Consider the following 16,042-nt stretch of genomic DNA (forward strand, 5'->3'; position numbering starts at 1 on the left):
GGGGACGCAGGGTGCAGCCCATCTCCCTCCCTTAACTTCTTTGTCCTCTGGGATCAGCTGGAGCTCTACCACACTGTGATGTATCGCAACTACCAAAGAAAGAATGACATGGACGAGCCACCGCCCTTTGACTATGGCTCTGGCGATGAGGACAGCAAGAGTGAGAAGAGGAAGAGCAAGGATCCCCTGTACGCCAAGATGGAGGAGCGCTTTTACCGCTACGGCATCAAGCCAGAGTGGATGATGACACACCGTATCTTGAACCACAGGTGAGCTGCTGTGAAGTGGAACACCCTGGGGCTGGGAGACATGGCCCGTTCACTTTGTAAAACAGGTATGGGGTGGGGCACTGGGCCTTGTTTTGGGGGGGGTGTTTAGAGCCCATACCACACACCGCCTCCAGTTGCAGCATCCTATCAATCCCATCAAGAGGTTAAGAACCTGAGCTAGATGGTCAGATTTCTGCCCTGGCTTGTGGACAGGGGCTCTCATGCCTGTTTTCCTCTCATGAAGTACCGATGCTGAAAGGGCTTGCTGGGGTGGCCTTCAGTGACAAAGGACTGTAGAACATGAAAGAGTGGCCGCGTTGATTGTGAAATGCCCCTTGCCTATCCCCAGACTTCTCAGAGGATGACCCTTACTGTGGGTCGGTTCCTGTGGGAACCTGAACCCCACCTTGAATTGACCCACACTTTTTAAAAAAATTTTTTTATTAAATTGCAAGCTAAAAGCACAAACGGCAGTTTTTTCTCTGTGCCTCCAAAGTGGAACAGGTGAATCTCCCGGATTTATTCCCTGGTGTCTGCATAACAACCAATTATTTATTGAAAAAAATGCCATTGGTTTCCATGGTGACTGGGAATTGGTCTTGCTCTTAATGGTCTCCAGGCCAGCTGCAGCCGCTCCTTCGTCTCTTTGCTCACCTCTGCCAGTAGGGACCCCATGGCTCCCCTGGTCTGGTTGTCTGATCCACTGAGTTGGGTGGGAATTCCGGAAGACCCTCCCAGTGGCCAGAATCGAGGTGTATGCTGTCAGGCTTAGTCATCAGGTGCCTGTGTCCTTGGGGGTCTTTGGAAAAGGGTGTCCCTCCTTCAGCAATTGCATCTTTGCCTACTTTGTTTGGTGTAGGTCTCCTCACCCAGGACAGGCACTGCTAGAGTCCTGCAGATTTTTTAGGTTAGAAAACTAAGTCTGTGGGCAGGGGAGAGAAGTCAGAAGTCCTGTGTCCAGACACCATGGCAGGATGGGACTCATTCCTGCAGCAGAGGCTGGAAAGGACAATGACTCTTCTGTTAGCATGGCCTCTCAGTGTCCCTCTCTTCATAGCTGTCAGTTCTCTGGGACCCTCATTCCCACTCACAAGGTTCCTCAGGGAAACTGCTGCATCTCCTTGGAGCCCTTGCCCTGGTGCCCTCCTCCTATGGGGCCCACCATCCCAGGGGACCTTGGCCATTGGTGGGCATGAGTGGTTCTGCATCTAGGAAGATCCCTGCCTCAGACCCATGCCGTGGCTGCTGCTTGAGTGGCCTGCGCCTCCCCCACCATCTCTTCCCTGTGTTACAGCTTTGACAAGAAGGGTGAGGTGCACTATCTGATCAAGTGGAAGGACCTGCCCTACGACCAGTGCACCTGGGAGGTGGACGACATCGACATCCCCTACTATGACAACCTGAAGCAAGCCTACTGGGGCCACAGGTGGGTTTGGGATCTGGCCATGGGGCATAGCTCCGGGAGCCCCTCTTGCCCCCAGCTTTGTTCACCTGCATCCGATGCTCTTCCCCAGGGAGCTAATGCTGGGTGAGGACGCCAGGTTGCCCAAGCGGCTGATCAAGAAAGGCAAGAAGCTGAAAGACGATAAGCAGGAGAGGCCACCTGACACGCCCATTGTGGACGTGAGTGGGGCAGGTTGAGGGAGCAGAGGGTGGATTGCCAGGGCCCCTGGGGAGAAGGGCCTTCTCTGGACGACTCTTCCATGGGTGCTCATGGCTTGTGTGTTCCCAGTCACGGCCACCAAAGGGGCAGTGGGATGGGCTCACTCGCAGCATGACAGCTAGCATGGCGACCACACGCCATTCTTACCTGGGAGGACACCCTGTGATTCATTTAGCAAGACTGTCTGGGATGTCTGCTAGTGCTTGGCACCAAGGGGAAAAGGGTTAAAGAGCCCTGGGCTGGGCTGGTGGAGTGGGTCAAGAATACTGCTTAGCCAGGCTTAGCTGGGCTGCTTAGCCAGCATGAGGTCCTGAGTTCAAACCCCAGTGGCACCAAAAAAAAAAAAAGCCCTGGGCCCTGTTGGAAGAAGTGTACCTTCTCCTAGGGGGTCCATGCTATGGGTACACAGAGTATGGGGGCTCACTGCTAGGGAAGGGCCCATGGGTCTAGTCCATTGAGGGAGGTAGCCTGGAGCTGCAGGACAGAAGGGGCACAGGGTCACATTTCTGGGTAAGTGGAGGCAGCACTTCTGGCAATCATGGGGAGCACTGGACACACATTCATTTCACTGTTCAACAATATTGAGTAAGAGCCCTCGTGTCCAGGCACTGCACGGGGCTTGAAGGAGGCCAGGAATGGGACCAACATGGTCGTGACAGCCCGGGCTCAAGACAGAGAATCTAACCATGGGGAAATGTCCTTGATAGGACGATGTGAGACCATCAGGGTTGGATATCATGGGAGCATCTAAACCAGGTTGGGAGTCAGGGAGGCCTTCCTAGAAGAGGTATTCTAGCTGAGGCCTGAAGAGGAGTTAGGAAGGCAGAGAGCGGCGGGTAGGGTATTGTAGGGAGAGGGACTTGCATGTGGAAGCCTGGAGGGTGGACTCAGATTCGGGGTGTATCTGAGCCTGTGCCTCTCTCATAGCCCACGGTCAAGTTTGACAAGCAGCCCTGGTACATCGACTCCACCGGTGGCACGCTGCACCCGTACCAGCTGGAAGGCCTCAACTGGCTGCGCTTCTCCTGGGCCCAGGGCACTGACACCATCCTGGCCGATGAGATGGGCCTGGGCAAGACTGTGCAGACCATTGTGTTCCTCTACTCACTATACAAGGAGGTGGGCGGGCAGCTGAGTGGGAGGGTGGGGACAGGGCTGGCAGGTCCAGGGCAGCCAGCCTTACTGCCTCAGGCTCTCTCTGCAGGGCCACTCCAAAGGGCCCTACCTGGTCAGCGCACCCCTGTCCACCATCATCAACTGGGAACGTGAGTTTGAGATGTGGGCGCCTGACTTCTATGTGGTCACTTACACGGGGGATAAGGAGAGCCGCTCTGTGATTCGTGAGAATGAGTTTTCCTTTGAGGACAATGCCATTCGGAGTGGGAAGAAGGTGTTTCGTATGAAGGTGAGCCCTCATCTCTAGGGAGGCATCTGGTTTGCCCCAGGCCCACAGAAGCATGCATTCTGCTGGGTCCTTCTGCTTGGGCCCCGTGGAGGTGAGACCAGCAGACTGGTGACCAGCTCACTGCAGAGGTTGCTACTGCCAGCTTCCTGTGGCTGCTGTAACTGCACGTCACACACTGTAGGCTCAGCACCCTGGAGCCCTGTTCTCCCCATGTAGAGGCCAGCAACTTCTGGGGTTGCAGGCTCCCTCTGCCGGCTCTGATCCCCACACATGGGGACTTGGGCAGGGGACAGGCAGTCATAGGTCAGTCAGGATGGTTTGTTTCAAATCATTGTTTGTTGCACCCAGTGCAGACCCAAACTCAGGGCTGTTGTTCTAAGCAGCCAAGCCACTTTCTTTTTGGTTGGGTGCTGTAGCTCAAGCCTGTAATCCTAGCTACTTGGGAGGTATACATCCAGAGGATTATGGTTCAAGGCCTGCCCAGGCAAAAATTCATGAGACCCCCACCCCCACCCTTCAACCAGTGGCTGAGTGGAGTCCCAGCTATGCAGGGTGACACAAACAGGAGGATTTTGCTCTAGCCCAGCCTGGGCATAAGGTGAAACCGTATCTCAAAAATAACTCAAAAAGAGCTGGTGGAGTGGCTCAAGTGGTAGAATGCTTGCTTAGCAAGCACAAAGTTCAAATCCCAGTACCAGAAAACAACACAAAACACCTCGTTTTCCTTTCTCCGTGGTCTTTCTTGACTGCCATGATGTGTTTAGTTGTCTGCTATCACCCTCTCAGTATGGGAATCTTGCTGGTGGATATGAACCTCAAGGTACCTGGGGTCCTGCCACGCAAACGGTGCATGGCATATGTACCTCCTCCCTCCCCGTCAGCACCCGGGCCCCAGCAGGGCAGTGGTCCCTGGGCAGGGCTCGGGGGGGGGTGGTAAGAACCTCAAATGAACAGTCTGCAAGCCTCCCGCATACACTCCACTGTCCCCTGGGACTTTTCTTCCAAAACATGAATTCAACACTAAAATTAAGCCCTGTGCGTGGGGTCCCTTTTGCTGTTGGAATGCTGGCTTTGCCACTTGTTAGACATAGGGACCTGAGAGAGTTCCTCAGCCTAAGGCTGGGATGGGGAAAGAAAGTTTGGTTCCTGTGGTTTCTGAGAATGTCAGTGAAGTTCTTAGCTTGACCCCTGCTGCCTGTCCCATAAGCAGGCTCTGTGTTAGTCACAGTCACTGCCAGATAGTTGTCTCTCTGTCCTCGGGGCTCGGTTCCAGGCTCCCCTTACCAAAATCCTCAGGTGTTCAAGGTCCTTACATAAAATGGTGTAGGGTTTGCATATAACTTAGACCCATCTTCTCATATACTTTAAGTCTGGATAATTTATATATTGACTTTTAATAAGTATTATTTACTTCTGTAACTGCTGCACAGTATTGTTTAAGGAACAGTGACAAGAGAAGAGTCTATAAATTCAGTATGGGTGCAATTTTTTTTTCTTTCTTTTTTGGCAGTATTGGGATTTGAACTTAGGGCCTTGTGCTTGCTAGGCAGGTGCTGTACCACTTGGGCCACACCTCCAGCCCTTTTTGCTTGGTTATTTTTGAGATTGGATCTCACTTTATGCTCTGGCCCACAATCCTCCTCTATTTGTGCTACTCGGCATAGCTGGGGATGACAGGTATGGGCCACCAAGCCCAGCCATTGGTTGAGATGGGAGGTAGGGGGTGGTGTCTGGTCTCTGCAATCCTCCCAATCTCCATCTTCTGAGCAGCTAGGATTATAGATGTGAGCCACTATGCCTGGCTTGAGTGCAATTTTTTTTCAAATATTTTCCGTCTGAGGTTGGTTGAATCTGTGGAAGTGGAACGCACAGGTATGGAGAGATGCCTATATTTATTTTTCATTGACCACACATCACCTTCTGTGATCATCTGCTGTGTTTTTTGCAGTACTGGGGTTTGAACTCAGGGCCTACACCTTGAGCCACTCCACCAGCCCTTTTTTTTGTTACGGGTTTTTTGAGATAGGGTCTTGTGAACTGTTTGCCCAGGCTGGCTTCCAACTGTGATCCTCCTGATTTCTGCCTCCTGAATAGCTAGGATTACAGGCGTCAGCCACCAGCTCCCAGTCCTCCACACCTTCTTGACTGTGTTTCTGAGCTTTTGGTCCTCTCTGCCCCATCTGCCTCCTCCCCAATGCTGGTCTTTCCCTCCAGAAAGAAGTACAGATCAAATTCCATGTCCTGCTCACCTCCTATGAGCTCATCACCATCGACCAGGCCATCCTGGGCTCCATCGAGTGGGCTTGCCTCGTGGTGGACGAGGCCCACCGGCTCAAGAACAACCAGTCCAAGGTAGGTGGTCCTGGCCACGGGGCTCAGACCCACCCTGGGTGGGGGCCGCCTGTGCCCCTTAAAGGTCCTCCTTTCCTTCCCGAAGTTCTTTAGGGTCTTGAACAGCTACAAGATTGATTACAAGCTGCTGCTCACGGGGACCCCGCTTCAGAACAACCTGGAGGAACTCTTCCATCTCCTCAACTTCTTGACTCCAGAGAGATTCAAGTGCGTCTCCTGGGTCTGGTGGGAAGGGGCACTGGGCTGGGGCCCAGGGAAGACATGGCAGCAGCCCACCCTGGCTCTGAGAGCTGCCTGCTGGGCCTTTATTTCCTCATCAGTGAAATAGGAACAGAAGTAGTGCTAGCTGTGATGTCCTTGTACAGGAGGGGGCACGGCACTGGCACCTGCCAGCGCCTGGGAAATCACAGCCCCAATGATACTGTATTTCCCCTCTGCCCAGCCCCAGAAGGCTCGGGGGGAGCTCCTCCTGGGCTCTGGTCCCTGCTCTCTCCATCTTCACTGCCCTTGACTCATTCTTGTCCCTCCAGAGGACCAGGTGACCCACGTGAGCAATGGTGGTGAGGCCAGGGCCTGGGAGTGGGTGGAGAGAAGATGGAGCCCCACTTCCTCGGCCTCTTCATCTTTACCCACCCCTGTTTTTCTGCTTGCGAGTTGGGGGTTTAGGGTAAAGAGTGCTTGTTTTGGAGCCAGGATGTTGTGACTTGGCTGGACGGTGTGGCCTTGGGTGTCCGTCGCCTTGGTTCCTTTGTCTACAATGTGGGTCGTAGTCCTGGAGAGCTCATGCCCTAGACGGCTTTGAGAGTGGAGAGGCCTATGACTTGAGGGTGACTCTTAGATGGAGATAGACCACTCAGAGCAGTGCCAGGGCTCCCTGGCTACTCTGGCCTATGCTGGCTGGGCCTCCCTATACCCTACCTTCACCCCAGTCCTGATTCCCTCTGAGAGGGCTGGGGCCTGCTAGGCTCTGCTGCTCCTAGCTCTTATCCCAGCTCTCCATTGCAGCAACCTGGAGGGCTTCCTGGAGGAGTTTGCTGACATCTCCAAGGAAGACCAGATAAAGAAGCTGCATGACCTGCTGGGGCCGCACATGCTCAGACGGCTCAAGGCCGACGTGTTTAAGAATATGCCAGCCAAGACGGAGCTGATCGTCCGAGTGGAGCTGAGCCAAATGCAGAAGTGAGTGGCAGGGCCCAGCAACCCATAGCCATCGGCCCTTTTCTTGGGCTTGTCTGCTCAGCTACTCCTGCTAAGGTCTCCCACCTGCTCCTCCTGGCTGGGAGGGTCCTCAGCTCGCTGAGGCCTTGGCTCCCCTTTTCCATACTCGTCCTTCTTGGGGCCTCATCTCAGATCGCAGTGACCCTTACGTTCTAGCAACACCATCTAGTGACTTGCTGGGTGACTCCCACCTTGTGGCTTAACCTCTCTGGGCTCCCTGAGTCCCTTTGTAAATGTTGCCTGGCCACAGCTCCCAGCTTCCCTGAAGGCAGAGCACCCTCTGATCAGAGGCTGATCAGAGCCAGGCACATCGTGCTGCCTTGTCCACTGCTCTGCCGTAGGAAGTACTACAAGTTCATCCTCACGCGAAACTTTGAGGCCCTGAACTCCAAGGGTGGCGGGAACCAGGTGTCACTGCTCAATATCATGATGGACCTGAAGAAGTGCTGCAACCACCCCTACCTCTTCCCCGTGGCTGCCGTGGTAGGTTCAACGTGGCCACCATGGCACGCTTCTCGTCACTGTGGGGTGGGTTCTTTGTGACTTCTCTGGTAGGTTCCCTGTGGCTGCAGTGATGGGTTACCTGAGGCCTCTTATAGGGTCCTTGTGACTGCGGTGGTAGGTTTTCCATGGCCACCATGGTATATTCCCTGTGGTCATCGTGATGGGTTCCCTATGGCCTCTGGGAGTTTCCCTGAAGCTGCAGTAATGGGTTCTTCACAGCCACCATGGTGTATTCCCTGTGGCCGTTATGGTGGGTTCCCTGTGGACTTTGTGGAAGGTGCCCATGGCTAGGTATGCTTAGACCCTCAGGTCTCCAAGAATGAGGAACTGCAGGTGAGGCAGGTCCCCATTACGCCAGAAGTTTCTGAAAGCTGCCTCTGTCCTCTGTTCAGCCAGTTGTCTCCTCCCAGCCCCTTTCTGTGACCCATAAAGTAAGGGGGGACACTGAATCACCCCAAAGACCCATCCAGCTCCACACCGAGACTTCAAGTCAGGATTCGGGGACTGGTTGCACCCAGTCCCTGAGGGAGTTTGTCACCGGCTTCCAAGGAGAGTCTGCAGCCGTGGAAGATGCTGGGCCCTGGCATCCCAGATGGCCCTGGCGCTGTGGCCTGGGGAGCTCGTGGTCCTCTCTGAGCCTCAGCATTTCCTCTGTAAAATGGGGGTGGGAGTGGCCTCTTCCTGGAGGGGTTGTGGTGAGGGTCATGAGTAGATGGGACCTGGAGTTCTCAGGGCGTCACTGCTACCACCATCCCTCCCTGGCATTTGAGTTCAGATTCATGCCTCTGCAGTTACATTTCTTTGTCCACACTGCTGAGCCCAAGGGGTGGTTGACCCAGCCTTGGGCAGCTTGGTCCTCCTTGTGACTGGTGTGGCAGAGGGATTCTTTGTGGCTTGCCTTCTGAGTGTCCTGCCTGGCTTGGGGCAGACTTGTCCCTGCATGGGCAAACTCTCCAGTGACCATGGTGGCCAGGCTGAATTCTTGCTGGCTTCACCTTCCATCTACTTGCTGACCTCTTGTGTCTCAGATGCCAGCCAGGGAGCAAGACTGGGCAGGGCTGGCCAGTCTGTACCCTGTCTGTGTGAGCCCCAGTTCATCCCACAGCATTCGGCCTGCTGGGGTTTTGGCTTTGTGTTCAGCAGGGCAGCAGACCATCCGCCTATGGCTAGGCCATTGTCCATCCCTGCAGCCTCTTTGGTGCCATGTCAGAGAGGGGAGCCCACCAAGGCCCCACTTCTGCTGTGTCCGCAGGAGGCCCCCGTCTTGCCCAATGGCTCCTATGATGGCAGCTCCCTGGTCAAGTCTTCAGGGAAGCTCATGCTTCTGCAGAAGATGCTCAAGAAGCTGCGTGACGAGGGACACCGTGTGCTGATCTTCTCCCAGGTGGGCCCTGGGAGCCTAGTGCACACCTTGCAGAGACCATCCTGACCCAGTGGCTTAGGGTGCAACCTTGCCTGTGTCCCTCAGGGCCCAATGCCATTCCCCTGTGCCTGGGCATGACAGCCAGTAGCCGGCTGAGGGCCAAGTTCAAAGTGCTCAGGACCTGTCTGCTGCAAAGGCTGGCATCTCCCTGCCCCTTCTGTCTTGCATGTCCAGGCTGGTGTGATAGCCCCCTCTTCCCCTGTGCTGCCTCTCACCCCTGAAGTCTGACCTCTCGTTAAGGTTGGGCTTTGGGGTTGGTCTGGGAGCCTCTCCCTCCAGCTTGATCCTGGAGTTCCACTGGCAGCATTGCTTTCTGCATGGTCCGAGGTAGGGTCAGCCAGAATAGAGGTTTGCTCATTTCTCCCTCCACCCCTTTGTATCTGTCATATCAGGCTCTGTACTAGGCTCATGAGTACAGAGAAGAATGATCTAGTCCCTTCTATCAAGCTGCTTAGTCTAGAGGGGAGACAGCTCACAAGCCAATTGCCTGACTGTGTGGTCAGCTCTTTGTTCAAGGCCCCAGTGATGGGTCTGCAGGAGTAGAAGTGCTCCCCTGTGGGTTGGACTGAGCCAGGCCCAATCTCAAAGCCAGAGTCTGTGCACAAAACTCAAGTGAAACTGACCGCTGGTCCCTCGTGGTGCCGTGGGTGGGCAGTGGGGCACTGAGTCCCGGGGAAGCCAACCAGTTGTGTGATTGCAGCTGAACCAGGCAGGCAGTGGCTGGACGATGGATCCACATTCCCCCTGATGGCCCATGCCATCACAAGACTGGGCAGAGGCTGCGAAAGACCAAGTAGAGGGAACCACACAAGTGCTTGAAATGCACACAGAAGGAAAGGGACAGGAGCAGAGACCTTCCATCCAAAATAAGCTCACAAACCCAGGTTTCCTGAATTCACAATGAAACCATATGCTAAGACATCCCACAAAACAGTAACTAGAACCTGAACGTAAAGAATAATAGAATGGCCTGAAAAAGACTTTAAACATGTTTTGGGTTCTCAAAAACAATGGAGTGACTAACAGCCATAAGTGAAGAAGAAATTAATTAGGCAAAAGCAGGAAGTAATGAAATAAGAAGAAACAGGTAAGTCTGTGGAGGAATTCAGTTACTGAAATAAAACATTTCACCGGACTGTGTGAACTGAAGATTGTTAAAGAGCTCATCAATGAATTGGAACCTGGTACTGAGGAATTTCCCAGGATGCAGTGTAGAGAAACAAAGATAAAGATGAGAGAGGGTGGGGAGGGTATCTCAGGAGGCTCCCACAGTCAATCAGCTGAGGGGAGTTGCAGAAGAAATTGTGAAAAGCAGGATTTGTAGACTTGGACAAAGACACGAGGTCTCAGATCTGAAGGGCACTGTAGAGCAGGAAGCAAGGTTAATTCTATAAGCCAAGCTCCAGCCAGCAGTTAGGGAATCCGTAGAGATTCAGACTGAGGATCTACAAATGAGAAAAGGTCAGATTGTCCTCAGGCTTTTGACAACAGTGGCTGAGACAATAGCAAAATGTACAGGCACCAAGGGAAGGTGTCTGCTGACAGTTTTATATCCAGCTAAACTGTTTCAAGGCAGAGGGAAAGAGGTTGCAGGCGCTCAGAAGGGCCTGCCTTCCTGTTCTGGGGAGGAGTGACATCATGGAGGAAGTGAGGTTTGAATTCCCCAGGCAGTAAGGAGTGGGCATTCCAGGAAATGTCAGTTACATGGTTGAGGATAGCTTGGTCGGGGGGCAGAGGAAGGGAGCACTGGGCCTGCAGAGCCTTGAATGCAGGCTGAGGCAGTGGGGGCTCCCTTCTGGGAGACCGGCACAGGGGAGGCTCACTTGGAGCTGTGTTTGGAGGCTCATATGGAGGATGGATTGGCTGCTATGGGGCGATGTGGGAAGCTGAATTCTTCTCCACAGTCCTGCCTCAGGCTCCCTGGGTCCCACTTGTCTCTCCTCTATTCAGAGGGTTGGTGTCTTCCCCTACCCATGGTGGATGCCTGGGGGGACTCCTGGTACCTTGGCAGCCCTCATGCTCCCTCTCTTCTGCAGATGACCAAAATGCTGGACCTCCTGGAGGACTTCCTGGAGTATGAGGGCTACAAGTACGAACGTATTGACGGCGGTATCACAGGGGGCTTGCGGCAAGAGGCCATCGACAGGTTCAACGGTACCCACCCACGGCCAGGGCCCCAGCCAAACCTGCCACAACCAAACAGAAGGTTGAGCTCTCCAGTCCCACGGTGGCCTTGCCAGGCTCCTGCCTGTATTTGCTGGCTGTTTGCAGTTTGATCTTTGCCCACCTGGGCTTTGAAAGTCAGCCTCCTTCTCACTCTGGTTCTTCCCCTTGGGCCATGGCTCAGAGCACCTTTCACAGCTCATGGGCCCAGATGGGCTCCGGCTGCCCCTCTGTGATGGGATCACGGCCTTGTCCTCCTCCTCTGCCACATTTCCTGTTCCACCCTTCATGTCTGCCATCCCACCTGAGCCCTGCCCAGGTGTGCCCCACTAATTCATGCCCGTCTGCTGGCTTCTTTCTCAGCCCCTGGGGCCCAGCAGTTCTGCTTCCTGCTCTCCACCCGTGCGGGCGGCCTGGGTATCAACCTGGCTACGGCAGACACAGTCATCATCTATGACTCTGACTGGAACCCGCACAATGACATCCAGGTCTGTGGCTCTCCTGGCCACGCCCCTTCCCCTCCTGGTTCTGTGGGCCTCCCTTTCCCTCTCCTGTGGAGTCTGAGCCCCAAGAGGGATCTGGGAGGTGAGTGGGGTTTTGCCCCATCCCTCCATCTCCCTCATTGTACAGAGGAGGAAATGGGTCCAGAAGGGGCAGGGGAGGTGTTCAAGGCACAGCAATCTGTGGCTGTCAACTGAGGTTCCCATCATCTTTAGGACCAAGGCCATGGAAGGAGGCTGGAGGAGGGCAGTCTGGGGTCATATGGGCACCTTTGCAGGGGATGTGGAGCATAGAGTGAGCACCAACTGGAGGTGGAGGATGGGAGTGATAAGGAAGAGTGGAGAAGGCTGTGGGCTGTGGGAATAGATCCACCTGATGTCCTCCGGCTGCCCCACTCTGGGACAGACACACGCAGTTAACACATGGTTGGGGCATGTCCACAGACTCATGTCTCTCATGCATATGTGTGACACAGACACAATCACGTCAGGGTCATGTATGTGTGGACCCAATGCAAGGTAGTTTCTAGGCTTTGTGACCCTCACAAGGTTGGCTGTATGTCTCGCAGTTCTGTTAGCTCTCACAGAGAGGAGCAGCAGTCTCCCCAGGGTCACCCGGCAGCTTCACTTACATCCAGCCTGAGGTCCTCTATCCCACGCTCATATCCCTGCATCCTTGCAGTCACACCGGGTTCCCTCCTCCCAGGCACATTTCCATTGTCAACCCAGCATAGCCTCCAGGCCCCCTCGGCAATTAGGGAGGTGGGCCAGCTGCCCTGCTGCATGCACTGTGCACCTCTGGGCGCAGTCAGGCAGCACTTCGTACTGTCTCCACCCTGTGGCACCCAGCCCTGTGCCCAGCCCCCTTGGTCAAGGCCTGGGTGCTGAGCAGCAGTCTCTCCCAGGCCTTCAGCCGCGCCCACCGCATCGGCCAGAACAAGAAGGTGATGATTTACCGCTTTGTCACGCGGGCCTCCGTGGAGGAGCGGATCACGCAGGTGGCCAAGCGTAAGATGATGCTCACCCACCTGGTGGTGCGGCCCGGCCTGGGCTCCAAGTCGGGCTCCATGACCAAGCAGGAGCTGGACGACATCCTGAAGTTCGGCACAGAGGAGCTCTTCAAGGACGACGTGGAGGGTGGGCCCCCTTGCACAGGAGCGCGGTGGGGGTTCGAGGGTGGCCCTGCTTGGGGCACACCCCTCCAGGGCCTTCAGGATCCTACTGGCCTCGCCAAGCATGGCTTCCCTCTCCTCCACTCCTGGCCTGTGTCTCCTTCCAGGATGGGCCAGGGTGGGGGTGTCTGTCCTCTGCTGGCCAACTCTGGGGTCCTTTTGCTTCTATACCAGCGGCCCTCCTTCTTTGCCCTCCAGGCATGATGTCCCAGGGCCAGAGACCTGTCACTCCCATCCCTGACGTGCAGTCCTCTAAGGGGGGAGCCCTGGCTGCCAGTGTGAAGAAAAAGCATGGTAGTACCCCACCAGGTAGGGGCCACTTGAGCCCAGCCCCCAGCTCTTTCTCTGGTCAGGTGGCTGCTCCTGGAGAGGAAGGCTTCCTCTGCTGTCCTCCCATTCTCTCCCTTAGGTGCCCTGGGTAGGCTGAAGGTGGGTGGGGAGTAGGACTGTCATGCCTGCCTAGCTTATGGCACCATTTCTTGTCTGGTCACGATCCTCCTCAATCCCAGCCCTGGAAAGGATGGGGAAGGACCATTGTTGGGCCAGAGGTTGGAACGGGGCACTCTCCATTTGTGTCCCCACACTGTACTCTGTCCGCCCCCCCAGGTGACAACAAGGATGTGGAGGACAGTAGTGTGATCCACTATGATGATGCGGCCATTTCCAAGCTGCTGGATCGCAACCAGGATGCCACCGATGACGCTGAGCTGCAGAACATGAACGAGTACCTGAGCTCCTTCAAGGTGGCACAGTACATGGTGCGCGAGGAGGACGGCGTGGTAAGGTCCCCGGTGCCGCGGCCGCGCCCTGTCCCCATGCCCGGCCCGCTCCAGCCCCTTCTGCCCAGGTACCCCTTGCCCCGGCCCGGCTGGACCCTGGCTCCAGAACACTTCTGCTCCTCTTGCGCTTTCTGCACCCTGCAAAACTGGCTTCTCTCCTAGAGCCCCCGTGGGTCTCCCTATGGCCACTTCACCGCCCCTGAGTACTGCCACTTCTTCCCAGACCCTGGGCGCCAGTTATCCCTCCCTCTGAAACTCAGAGTCCCTGAGGGAAAGGCTGAGCCTTGTCCAACGTTGTACCCCAGTGCTTACAAAAGACTAGGGCCTCCTTGTGGAGTGAGTAAATAAGTGAACGAATGAATACGTGAGTGACGGAGGGAGTGCGGTAGGGGCAGGGAGAGGAAGAGCAGCTGGCTGGAGCCATCAGGGAAGGCTTCCTGGAGTTTGCAGGATTTCCAGTTGCTCTTGGAGCCCTGTGAGGGTGTGGTGGAGGCAACTGAGGCTCTACAGAGGGCAGGGATACTCAGCTGGCCACCACGCTGGTTCCAGCCCTTGCATCCGCAGGAGGAGGTAGAGCGGGAGGTGATCAAGCAGGAGGAGAACGTGGACCCGGATTACTGGGAGAAGCTGCTGCGCCATCACTACGAGCAGCAGCAAGAGGATCTGGCGCGCAACCTGGGCAAGGGCAAGCGCATCCGAAAGCAGGTCAACTACAACGACGCCTCCCAGGAGGACCAGGGTGTGTGCCGCTCGGGGCAGGCGCGTCGGGGCACGGAGCGGGGCCGCGGTGGTGCCGGCGGTGGGGCTGGGAGGCGGGCAGGGGCGTTTTGGGAGGGAAGGGGCTGTGGGCGGGTGCAGGGTAGCAGGGTCTGGGGGAACAGGACGGCTACGGGTCCAGTGGCTCCCCTGCAAAGGTGTGACCTTGGGCAAGGCTGCTTGAGCGTGTTTCCCTGTCTGTAGAGTAGGATGGAAGTCATGTGATTCCTTTGTGTACAGGGTGGCGTTAGGACCATTAGGTGAGCTCGTAGGGGCTGGGGGCGTGGCCCAAATGGTAGCGCATCTGTGAGGCTCTGAGTTCAAACCCAGTACAGCTTCCGTTCCTCTCCCCCCCCCCGCCTCTCCCCAAAAAAGCAAAGCTCACAGGAAGTAGCTGGTAGCCACTATTGTCACTATTATCATTGGACTGGCCCTGGGTGTGCCAGGCACACCCCACTCCATGTCCCTCTGCTGCCCCGCCCCCCGCTGTAGAGTGGCAAGATGAGCTCTCAGATAACCAGTCGGAATATTCCATCGGCTCTGAGGATGAGGACGAGGACTTTGAAGAGAGGCCAGAAGGGCAGAGTGAGTGTCAGTGCTGGTGACCTGGGCTGCCCTGGGGTTTGTGTGTCACGGGCGCTGATGCTGGTGGGGAGTCAGACTGGGGTCCCCCTCAGGGAATTTTTTGAGGCTGTCCTGAGAGGTCCTGCTGCTCTGGGGCATGCTGGTGGTGGTGTAGGGGATCTCTGGGTCTCCATCTGAAGGTTCGTTGCTGGGCTGCTCCCCAGGTGGACGGCGACAATCCAGGAGGCAGCTGAAGAGTGACAGGGACAAGCCCCTCCCACCTCTTCTGGCTCGAGTTGGTGGCAACATTGAGGTGGGAGATACCTGCACCCCCATCTCTCCCAGCCCTTTTCCTGCCATCTCTGGAGTATGGAGAAGGGGCCTTGCCTAGAATCAGCTGCCTGGACACCTACACTACTCTCCACCCTGCCCAGGTGCTGGGCTTCAATGCCCGACAACGGAAGGCTTTTCTGAATGCCATCATGCGTTGGGGGATGCCCCCCCAGGATGCCTTCAACTCCCACTGGCTGGTGCGGGACCTCCGTGGGAAGAGTGAGAAGGAGTTTAGGTAAAAGGGCCAAGGTGGTGGCAGTCTCCCATCCCTGGCGGGGCAGGCTCCAGCTGGGCAGGCTCTCCAGTGGTCAGTGTCTGCTCCCTCAGGCTTAGGGTATCTGGGGAGTTCACCACCCTCTGGCCTTGGGTTTGGGGTGCTGGGCCTCTGCCCAAACTAGCAGTTATGAACAGCAGTGAGGAAGAGCTAGACCATCCAGGGCGAGAGCCAGCCTAGGAGAGTTCCTGCTAGGGAAGCCCCCTCTGTCCTTGCCCAGGGCCTGGCCCAGCAAGCCTGGTTGGGAGGCAAACTGTGGTGGGTGATTCCAGCCAAGAGGTCCCTGGGGGTCCTGCCAGCCCTCTCAGAGGATCCTTGCTGGCCCCTTACTCCCTGAGCCCCACTACCCCCCACCCCAGAGCCTATGTGTCCCTCTTCATGCGGCACCTGTGTGAGCCGGGGGCCGACGGTGCAGAGACCTTTGCGGATGGCGTGCCTCGGGAAGGCCTCTCCAGGCAGCATGTGCTCACACGCATCGGGGTCATGTCACTGGTTAGGAAGAAGGTGGGTGAGTAAGCCGCTACGGGGCCTTCCTGCTGGCCGCCTGGGGCCCTGGCACTAACCCTGGGGGGGTCAGTGGCAAGAGAGTGCTCAGGGTCTGAGCCAGGCCACAAGGATTGGCCCAGAAGCCTTTTTGGATGAGGTGCCTGGGTGGAGGCTAAGATGG

General features: G+C 56.1%; 1 protein-coding gene across 5 annotated transcripts in view; it reads left to right on the plus strand.

The window, feature by feature from the left end:
• The window catches only part of Chd5 (chromodomain helicase DNA binding protein 5), a 58,072-nt gene that overhangs the window by 27,443 nt on the left and 14,587 nt on the right, over positions 1 to 16,042 (plus strand). For 3 of the 5 annotated variants that reach the window (XM_074081508.1, XM_074081510.1, XM_074081509.1), the window contains exons 11-30: positions 58 to 269; positions 1,564 to 1,695; positions 1,784 to 1,892; positions 2,860 to 3,051; positions 3,137 to 3,337; positions 5,552 to 5,689; positions 5,775 to 5,896; positions 6,695 to 6,868; positions 7,249 to 7,390; positions 8,664 to 8,795; positions 10,871 to 10,988; positions 11,361 to 11,485; positions 12,403 to 12,634; positions 12,868 to 12,978; positions 13,276 to 13,448; positions 13,998 to 14,187; positions 14,697 to 14,789; positions 14,993 to 15,081; positions 15,203 to 15,336; positions 15,735 to 15,879. In XM_074081508.1, coding sequence (XP_073937609.1) covers positions 58 to 269; positions 1,564 to 1,695; positions 1,784 to 1,892; positions 2,860 to 3,051; positions 3,137 to 3,337; positions 5,552 to 5,689; positions 5,775 to 5,896; positions 6,695 to 6,868; positions 7,249 to 7,390; positions 8,664 to 8,795; positions 10,871 to 10,988; positions 11,361 to 11,485; positions 12,403 to 12,634; positions 12,868 to 12,978; positions 13,276 to 13,448; positions 13,998 to 14,187; positions 14,697 to 14,789; positions 14,993 to 15,081; positions 15,203 to 15,336; positions 15,735 to 15,879 — 2,964 coding nt within the window. The remainder of the gene's footprint in view (positions 1 to 57; positions 270 to 1,563; positions 1,696 to 1,783; positions 1,893 to 2,859; positions 3,052 to 3,136; positions 3,338 to 5,551; positions 5,690 to 5,774; positions 5,897 to 6,694; positions 6,869 to 7,248; positions 7,391 to 8,663; positions 8,796 to 10,870; positions 10,989 to 11,360; positions 11,486 to 12,402; positions 12,635 to 12,867; positions 12,979 to 13,275; positions 13,449 to 13,997; positions 14,188 to 14,696; positions 14,790 to 14,992; positions 15,082 to 15,202; positions 15,337 to 15,734; positions 15,880 to 16,042) is intronic. The other 2 variants (XM_020166669.2, XM_074081511.1) reach the window with 2 other exon arrangements.

The sequence above is a fragment of the Castor canadensis genome, chromosome 7, assembly GCF_047511655.1.
Source record: "Castor canadensis chromosome 7, mCasCan1.hap1v2, whole genome shotgun sequence".
Lineage (NCBI taxonomy): Eukaryota > Metazoa > Chordata > Mammalia > Rodentia > Castoridae > Castor > Castor canadensis.